The sequence below is a fragment of the Pteropus vampyrus genome, unplaced genomic scaffold (genome assembly GCF_000151845.1).
Source record: "Pteropus vampyrus isolate Shadow unplaced genomic scaffold, Pvam_2.0 Scaffold67, whole genome shotgun sequence".
In the NCBI taxonomy this organism is placed as follows: domain Eukaryota; kingdom Metazoa; phylum Chordata; class Mammalia; order Chiroptera; family Pteropodidae; genus Pteropus; species Pteropus vampyrus.
Genome location: NW_011888848.1, coordinates 4,666,228 through 4,676,106, shown reverse-complemented (window position 1 = coordinate 4,676,106; position 9,879 = coordinate 4,666,228). Strand labels below are relative to the sequence as shown.

Here is a 9,879-nt window from a genome sequence, read left to right as displayed (position 1 = left end):
TGCGCGCGGCGGCCGCGGCGGCGGCGGCGCTGCTGGGGAAGATGGGGGTGGTGATGCGCGCGATCTTGGCCGCCTGCGGGAAGGCGCCCCCGTTGGTCTTGTAGAAAGAGGTGGCAAAGGAGCGGTAGCGCTCCATCTCCGAGTTGTAATCCACAAGGCTGTTCAGCGCCCCCTCGGGCAGGTGGCTTTCCTTGGGCAAGCCCGGGGCCTCCGGGCTCGGCCCGGGCTCCACGCAGACATTGGTGTTCATGGTGCAGGGGGGGAAGAAGGGGTGCAGGGTGGAAGTGGGGACCGCCTGGTCCGACACCTGGGAGGGAAAGGGGGGAAGGTGGGGGGAAGGGAAGGGGGTGATGGTGGAGTTGGGGTGGGGGACGAGGCGGGAGGGGAAAGTGGGTCGGGGCGGGGAGAGCAAGGTGAGGACTGCTTTATTCCTCTCTGGGGCGCATTTCCACAGACGGTGAATTCCCAAGCAGCGTCTTCCTTTGCATTATCCTCCAACTGTTACAACTAAAATAAAGAAAGTCATTCCAACGAGCTGCACGAAGGAAAAGATTAAAAATAAATAAACAGCCTCCCTCACTACCCACTGCAGTCACTGAAAGCTCCCACATTCTTAGGTCGTTTGCATAACAATCATCAAGCTCTGACCCCCACCCCCACCCGGCGCCCGCAACCTTCCCAACCCCGCTCCCATCCTCCCGATAGCACACCACAGCTCCTCCCCCCTATTCTTATAACCCTCCTGAGAAAATATATTAATAGCCAGGATACCCAGGGAAAGAGGAAAGACGGGGGTTGACAAATGCCGAGGGAAAAGGGCAATTGGAGTGCTAAAGACATGCAAATCAGGGGTGGGAGGGTGATACTACCTATAAGCAGAGGGCATTTAAACATTATGAAATGTGTGAACAAGTGCTGCCTGGGCATGCAAATGCTGTAAAGTAGAAAACAGCAATGGCCCTATGAGGAAAATGAACAGGAAATTAGCAAATGAAGTACGGAGAAAGTCTACAATACAGCCGAGTATAAACTGTAAGCAAACACAATACAACTGAGAGCTAAGAGACTGCCCACATACAATCTGAACTAAAGAGGCAGGGAAAAAAGAACTACCAGCTGCCACAGTGTCCTTCTGTGTCTGCGGTCATTAGTTTGAATCCCAGCACAGCTGGCTCTGTTAGGGTCTTAATTCAATGGACCAAGGACAGGTCTCAATTGTACAAGCCATTTGGTGGTGGGGCTTGGTGGGGGTAAAAGGGTGGTGTTCTACTTGTTAAAAGAAAGAAAGAAAAGATGGACTAGATATAAAAAAAATTTTTTTTTCTAAATAATGCAAATAATGTTATAGGTTTTAAACCGAGTGCTTGCAGCCTCTGTAAGAATATTCCAAATAATTCCCAGTGGAGATTCCTGTCTCTTCCCAAGACAAGAAGAAAGCATGGGATCTTTTTTTTTTTTAAGGATCTCACACTCTCGCAGTTACTGGTTTTTACATTACGTAAATGTGTGTGTGTGTGTGTGTGTGTGTGTGTGTGTGTGTGTGTGTGCGGGATGGGGGTGTCCCTTAAGGTGTTGTTTACCTGCAGAAATAACCGTTAAACTGATATTTTTCTTTTGCTCCCTTTAAGAGGAAAGTTTAATGTTAACTGGGTATTTGCATTCATCTCTTTGCTTACAAGCCATTATTATGCTTTAGGAAGAGGTATTTTAGTTGTTTATTACAGAGGGAGAGGTACATCACAGCCTTTTAAGAAGAAAAGCAGAGACATAAAGTGTATATTAACCTAAAAAAAAAAAACAGTTTCTTTGTTTCCACATTTTTTTTAGGCCAGAATATCTTTCTGTGACATCTTTTGAAGCCCCTCATATTGGTCTAGAATGTAGAGTTCAGGGAATTCTAAATGGGGCCCAGTAGTTACAGTCTCAAATATTCAGTTCAAAATGGATATCAATTATAGTAATTATGCTTATAATTAGATTAATGAACCATTTGTGCCCAAACTCCAAGTGCAAAAACTTCAAGACCTGCTGATGAGGTGCCCTAAAAAGAGGGGTTTATGTAAACAAATCCCTATTAGGCAAAGTAAATCAAGATAAGGAACCTCACCCCAGGCTGGATTAGAAGCTAGCAGGCATCTTTCAATCACAGCAAGTCCCTAATCACTCAGGAACCACCTCTGTGGTTTCGCATTAGGAAAAACTGCTCCCTTCAGAGCTCTGATGGCAATACAAAGGGTGCCCCCAAAATGCTCCTGGCTAAATATTCTTGATGCTTGGAAAGGGGTGGGGGAAGACACAGCAAGAATATGCATATAGCTTCAGTTTCTGCGAATCACATTAAAACTGCAAGACCATAATAACTGCTACTCAGTAAAAACTAGTTATGCCAACCATGCACTAGATATTAACACATTGAGTGGAGGGAAAAAATTAACATTTTAGTCTTTTGACCTTGTTCCAAATAAAGAAATAATTTAATGTCCCTTTTTCACAGTATTAGAGTGGTGTTTCCAAACAGAAGCTTCCCTTGCTTTTCTTATTGCTATCACCTCCCCCTTCCTCCCTCAAGGTTTAATGCCACCAGAAACTGTAGAAAATGATTGTGCCCAGGATCCAGGTCATTATTGTTTAATCAATGCATCTCTGGAGCATGAAAAAGGTACCTAAACCACAGCTATTGTTTGGATTTTCTCTAAAAAGCAAAATAAAACACACACAAATAACTATAGTCCTATCTCAAAGCTATATTAGACATCCACACTTCATGATCCTGGTTTGCCTTTAAACAATGTGACTGTACACGTCTAATATTATATGTCTGGTCTACCAGAGACATAGAGATCAAAGGTCATATTTAACATTCAGGAGGAGGGGCGGGTGCAGATTAATTAATAAATTAATACAGCAACGCCTTTTATTGCTGGAGTCCAGCATTAATAATCTACTTTTACAATCCCAACGGACAGCAAACATTTAAGAGAAAAAAGCCAGAGAAAGAGAAAGAACAATCACTTACCAGTCTCTTTTTATTTGGGGAGCCTTAGAATTTGCAGACGCTGCCAGTCTGCCTTTAATTAGTTGCACATCACCCCCTAACACAAAGAAACACAAATCCAGATGTGTCTTGGCAGCTCCCAATTACAACTTTAATACTTGTAAACAAACTGTTGTGGGGGGAATAAATAAATATGCGGATCAAAAAAAAAAATACCTGTAAATGGCTTTTTTTTTCTTGTTGCAGAGAGAAGGAGGAGGAGATGGTGTTAGTGGTGGGGGTGGAAGGAGGAGGAGGTGGGGGGAGAGGAAAGAGCCGAGTGTGAGTGTATGTGTGAGAGCGCGGGGCTGTTCTCGGTGGTCTCTCCTCTCCCAGCGCGTTGCTCTCCGTCCGTCTCCAGTCGCTGTGTGCGAGGGAGGGAGGGAGCCGGGGAGTCCTCCTCTCTCTCTCTCTCCTCTCTCTCTCACCCTGCCCCCCCTTCTCTCTCTGTTTGTGTGTGTGTGTGCGCGTGTGTGCGCGCGTGTGTGTGCGTGTGTGTGGTTGCTGGGGGAGGGGAGCGCGAGCGCCCCGCGAGGAGGAGGCGGGGGCGGGGGCGGGGGCGATCGGCGCCGAGGTGAGGAGGACGCAGGGACGCGGACACCTACTGATGATTGGCTGCAAATTACACGGGGTACAAGAGGCGCACGCGGGCCCGCGCTCCCTTCACAAATCCTCTCCACCGCGGCGGAGCCACGTTTCCCGGCTCGCCCGCCGCTTGCCCTCCCTCCGCGCCGGCGCCCGGGCTCAGCCGCCAGCCAGCACACAGGGCTGTTGATTATTTTCTTTCGCTCTCAGAGATAATTGTTTGGAAGGAATGGAAAGAGGGCGTTTCCGCCACTCTCTCGCTGCGTGTGGAGTGTGTGTGTGCGTGCGTGTGCGACTTTGTGTGTAAATAAACTTGTCTGGGTTTTCTGGCTGGGTTGAAACGAGCAGTGCAAAACAGAAAAGGTCGTGTGTGTTTGAAGAATGCTCTTACTTCGCACCCTACCGCATGGCTTTTAAATAATTTTGGTGCGCCCAGAAAGACTTGAAAAAATTAGTATTATTAAGGTCTTTAAAGTAAGTGAAAACTGATCGGCGTTCTGGTTGTCCAAATCGTTTGAACGATATTATGCCAGAATGTAAAAATAAAATAAAATAAAAATGAGTGGTGATGTGATGCTTGACCGATCTCAAAATCAATCTCAATGTCTCTCCCACCCCGCCCCAGTGTCTTCTCCCTCTGTCCTTCGCTGCTCTTTCTCCCTCCATTTCCTTCCTTCCCTCCCTCCTTCTCTCGCTCTCTCGCGCTCTCACTTTCAATAACCTCCCCTTCTCTCTCTCTATAACACCCCCTTCCTCCCAACCTCTTTTACTATTCCATGTGGTAGTTCCAAGGATTAAATTTGATTTTTAACTTGCCCCATTCTTAATTCCAAACTTTACTTAAACAAAAACTACTTTTATAGCTACATTGATCTAATATACTAGTATGACTTCTTGACCCTTGAAAAAAATAGTTCGATAATTGAAAGAAAAATCTTTTTATCGAAGGTCAAATATAAATAAAACTCATTCATAAATGCAGCTGTGAATTAACTTCTTCACTGCCGACTTAAAGAAAATGAGATATTCCTGGATACATTCTATTCCACTAGTGAAATGAAGTATGCTCTAGTAGAAATGCTTATGGAATAAGATATAAAAATATGAATCTTTTATGATAATTTTGAGAAAAAATTATAGTGGCAAATGATTAACACCAGAAGTAGGAAAGAAAAAAAAATCGAATTATTTAAATTGGTGTCATAAAGCAAGGTTTTGTATTAAAATTAAAATTATATTCTAGAATAATGCAATAGTATAGTTTCAGTGAAGGAAGAAATTATCATAATGAGTTGTTTCTTTTATAACAAAATGCTGAAAAGACATTTTAAACAATTTCGTATTTGAATTTTCAAAAGATTGACCTTAACCATATCAAGCTTCTGCCAACTATGGAGGATTGATTATTGATAAGATGTTCAGAACTGTGGTGTACATCAATGAAGTTGCTGTTTCAAGAGTGGACAACTATAAAGAGGACAGATTATTTTGTGACTTATTGATTAATATGCATGTGTTGTCATTTTTTAAACATAGAATGTTATAAAATCTAACTGGTTATTGACCATTTATAGGCAAAATAACTGGTGGTTAATAATTACTGAAGTTCATTGATAATGATATTTTTATACTTTTGTTAATACCTTGTAAAAACAAGGAAAGAAATATTTCATTTGATTTTCTTTTTTACCTGAGCATCAAAGGAAACTTATCAGCAAAATGTAGGCAATTTGTAATGAGTTTTGAAAACACACTGGAAAGATGATACTTAAACGTATTTTCAAAATATTTAAAATATCAGTCCAATGATAGAAGTTTTGGAATTTATAAACAATTTTTTAAATCAAATAAAGACAAGCTCTCTCATGGTAAATTTGCTTTCCTTTTCAGAATGCTTCAAGCTCACTTTCAAAATGAACCTTAAACAAATGAGAGAGAATAGGATCTTAATTCCAAAGAATTTTATTTTCTAGCTTATAAAGGAAAAACTATAGAACATTTAGTCTTAATAAGTAATAATTAGAGCTACTATTAGTGACCCATCTGTGTCGGACACTATACTAAGTAATCTGCAGATAATTTATTCTGTCTTTGCAATAACTCTATAAGATAGTTATTATTTTCATTGGAAATAATAGGCCCATAGAAATTAAGTATTTCTATGGCAAATTGAGGATATTGAGACCCAAAGAAATTAGATAACCTAGATTGGGTCACAAGGTTAGTATGTAACAGGACTGAAATGTGTACCAATTTTGTCTATCTCCAAAGCCTTATGCTTATACCCTTTACCCTAGTCTATCAATAATTAATTAATCAATAAACCCTCTCTGCAAACTAGAACCTTACCTTTAATTGTGATTTTAGAACCCTCATTAATATGACCTTAATCAAACGTGCGGAACATATTGTAAACAACATACCTCCTAGCTTGCTATAACATCCATTGCCTATCCACTAGGGAATTGATTAGATCTTTAGCCAATGTAATAAAAGGAAACATTGCGTTTCTGGTCTACCTCATATCCTTTATTATTTTTAATATTAGTTTTGCCACTTGCTTATCTGCCACTACTCTCACAGTACTCTATGTCCCGTGTTGTCTTCCCCAGGATGATGTGTCAGCATTTTCATAACAATTGCTGAGGACACTTAGTCCTCTATTAACTCTCTTTCAGAATCCACAGTTCATCTATGGCCACGCCACCCTGAACACGCCCAATCTTGTCTGTTCCCAGAAGCTAAGCAGGGTTGGGCCTGGATAGTACTTAGATGGGAGACCACCTAGGAATACCAGGTGCTTTAGGCTTTAAAAAAAAATCCAAAAATCTACAAAATACTTAAAACTTAAGGTCTGTTCCCTCTGCAAAATGCCTACTGTAGCTTCCAATACCTGGAAGTGGTTTGTGCCTCTCCTCTGATTTATATATTTTGTAATCTGAAGTAGGAGTCCTGGGGCTTCATCACTATCTTCATGGTGGAATAAAAAAACCCAACTGGAGTATCACCCGAAAAAGTGTCCCCTGCTCTGCAGAAATGTTGTGTTGTGCTGTCTTTAAAACACTTCTGCTTTCCATCATGATCATGATGACTATCATCATTATCCTGGAATCTGTAAAAAGGTGGTTTATCCATTGTAACAAATAGACTCCAAAATGTATCAGTTCTAAAACTATAGAAGTACTTTTTTTTTGTTCATGTAACAATTCAGGGTGGGAATTTCAGATCAAAAGATGACTGTCTTCTCTGAGCAATTTGGGATCTAGTTTCCTTCCGTCTTGGGACTTCGCTACCCCCAAGGGACTGCTTATCAACTACATTGAGTGAGCAGAAGGGCATGAAGAAGGCATGATCCCTTCTTAAAGACCTCGGTCTTGAAGTGACCCATAGCGCTACAGCTTACATGCATTGTCAAAAACTAGTCATATGCCACAACTAGCTGCAAAGATTGCTGGGCAGACACTTCCTAGATGTCACTCTATTACTGTGGAGTAGAGAAACAATTTTGGTGGACAGCTGACAGGCATATTCCCCCACAAAGTAATGCTAGAAGGAAAATAACCTACTGAGTGGTTAGGCAGACCACACAGCCCCAAACAACCTTGAGATTCCTTTTCCCCTGGGAGCATTTTTGCTGATTACCACCCTTAGAGAGTGCCACTAAAAGCAGTCTTAATGACTTTGGGGAAAATTTGGCAACTATGAACAAATTATGCTTTCTTAAATACCAGTAGGACAGCCAAGCCAGGGTTAGACTATTCGAACAAGAATTTACTAAAAAATAAAGAAGTAACACAAGCAGAGAAAATACCAAATATCTAAAATAAACTGACTTAGAGATAAATCTTAAGCATTAGCAGCTTGTCTGCTGATGTTTTCAAAACCCAGAAGTAACCTTTAACTCCCCACCAATAAGGTGTTGCCTATTAGTCACACATACACACACACACACACACACACACACACACACACACCCAGGTTAGGAAAGGTGTGCGGAGCTGTCTCACCTAACATCCTAGAAGCCACCTTCCCAATTTGTGTTTATAGTCTGAGGCTTGCTTCTTTCAATAGTAATTCACACTGTAAGTAATAACAAAATTACACCCTTTATGCACTATGCCACTAAAACAAATAAGGAATACTTTCTTTAACACTCCTTTGACTGTAGTTACCTGGGATTTTTATTTTCCTGCACATGACAGGTTCCCAACATTGTATGCTGCGCATATTAAAGGAAAGTAGCATATGTAAAATGTGGAAGTAAGTTCCCCATTGTCTGTAGTATAAAAATGCAAAATTCCTAAAATGGCATGCAAAGCCCTTCTGCAATTGGACCTATTTTTCGAATCTCATCTCCTATTATACCTTGAAAGAATTCTCTACTTCAGCAGAACCCCTTCTTCTAGAAGATGCCAATCACCTTCCTATGACCAAATGAAGAAAAATTTTTAATTAATAATAATATAAGCTAAGATGAAGGTATTGGTATTTACATGAGACTTTTTGCTTGTTATTAATTATTATATTATAAAGAAATATTTTTAAATCCTTTAAGTGAACATTTTAAGGACACTTTCAGAGTTTTCTTGGTGACTTAACAAGTTGAATTTGATGAAATTAGTTCTTAAAATCAATATTCAGCACACCTGTTATTTTCTTTCACTTTAATTAAATATCGATACATCATTATCACAATGCTGACCTTCATATTCCAAGCTGGCACTCTTAACCTGCCAACATCAGGTCATGTGCTTAGAACTGTTTTTCAGCAATAATAAATTTGTCTTAAGCTATCTATATTCTTTTGCCTTCTCTTTCAAACGACTAACAGGATACATTTATAGAATGGCTGGCCACCAGTAAGGGTAAAATCTGTGACTATTGAGGGCAATGAAAATAATAGGTTCACAGGGTTAAGCCCATTACCTGGGCCTCATTAGCACCATATTCAAATTAACTATGTTCATCAAGTACACATATTCATCTATTTTTACATACAGGTTGTACACCAGACAGATATGTACTAAATACTATCCTGGACATTAATTTTAGAATTCTTCTTCACAAGACCGAATTTAGTCTAGGCCCGTTCTTATTTCTTCATGGCATTCCTTCTTGTTATATAAATTCTCATTTCTATAAAATTGCATCTCTGTTGCAGTGTAGTAGGAGTTATCCCCAAACACAGAAACCCATACAAGTGAAGTAACAATAGACTAGAAAGAAAAGTCTCCAGAACACTCCTTCCATGGACTCCCGAACTTGGCTTGGTTTTGATGACCTATAGGCTTCCTTGTACGTTGCATATATATTTGGTATGTTTTGTTTATTGGATTATTAGAAAACCCAAGCAATAACATTTCAGCGTAAATGTTATTTCAAATACATTTCAAAGTATTTACTCATAGAGAAAATAATGGGTCAATTTTAATATAAAACACCAAGTCATGATAAGTAGCTTCCAGACACTAACAAGTCTAAACACAAATTTGCAATTTAAACTCCAAGTTGCTCTTTGGGGTCTCTTTTTTTCTCTGCCTGACAATATCAAGGTCCTCTTCACTCGCCTTTCTCCCAGGAAAATTTGCCTTAGGCATGGAGATACCTGTGTGCTTTCTTAAAAGTGTCCTTTAAGATAGATAAGTAATGATAAAGTAATGTGAAGTTTGGAAATCTTTTGAAAATTGGCATTTATGAACTGACCAGAAAACACTTTGTACAGCTCTGTCAACAAGCACTCGGTGTCGGCCGTCCATGTTTCCTAGACAGCAGTCCAGAATGTGGCAGGATCGGTCCCTTCTCCTTTCAGCCTTTTTCTTCGGCACACAAGTCTTATCTGACTGGATTTACTGAACACTGGAAAGCAAGAGAGTCCCCTTTCTCAAGCCCTCTCCTTAAGCTCAGTCACACCTCAAAACCAATAACTCAGGTAACTAATGTTCTCTTTAGCTCAGAGGAAAGAGGTAGAGGTTTGTTTAAAATGAATTTATAAGCAGAAACTGGACATTTTGTAAACAAGCTTCTGGATCTTCAAATCGCCCGACAGAACTTGCCCAATTATTCAAAACAAACAAATAACAAATCTCCAAGAATTTTAATAATGAATTTTTTTCTAAAATTTACTTTTTAAAGGTATAAATCTAGGCTTATAAAAGTCATACATTTTAAGTTCTGTAAACTTTAAAATTAAATTTAAATTATTTTCTATTAAATAATGTTAATTAAAATCACCATTTTTGAATTCTTTATTTTTAAATACA

General features: G+C 39.9%; 1 protein-coding gene and 1 pseudogene across 1 annotated transcript in view; one reads left to right on the top strand and one right to left on the bottom strand.

Annotated features, from left to right (window-relative positions):
• Nucleotides 1-250, bottom strand: part of CXXC4 (CXXC finger protein 4) — an 18,916-nt gene extending 18,666 nt beyond the window's left edge. Inside the window, exon 1 of the mRNA XM_011361531.1 lies at nt 4-250. Within this exon, the coding sequence (XP_011359833.1) occupies nt 4-250 (247 nt within the window). The remainder of the gene's footprint in view (nt 1-3) is intronic.
• A 6,059-nt stretch (nt 251-6,309) lies between these two features.
• LOC111740719 lies at nt 6,310-6,428 on the top strand (annotated as a pseudogene).
• The last annotated feature ends 3,451 nt before the right edge of the window (nt 6,429-9,879 follow it).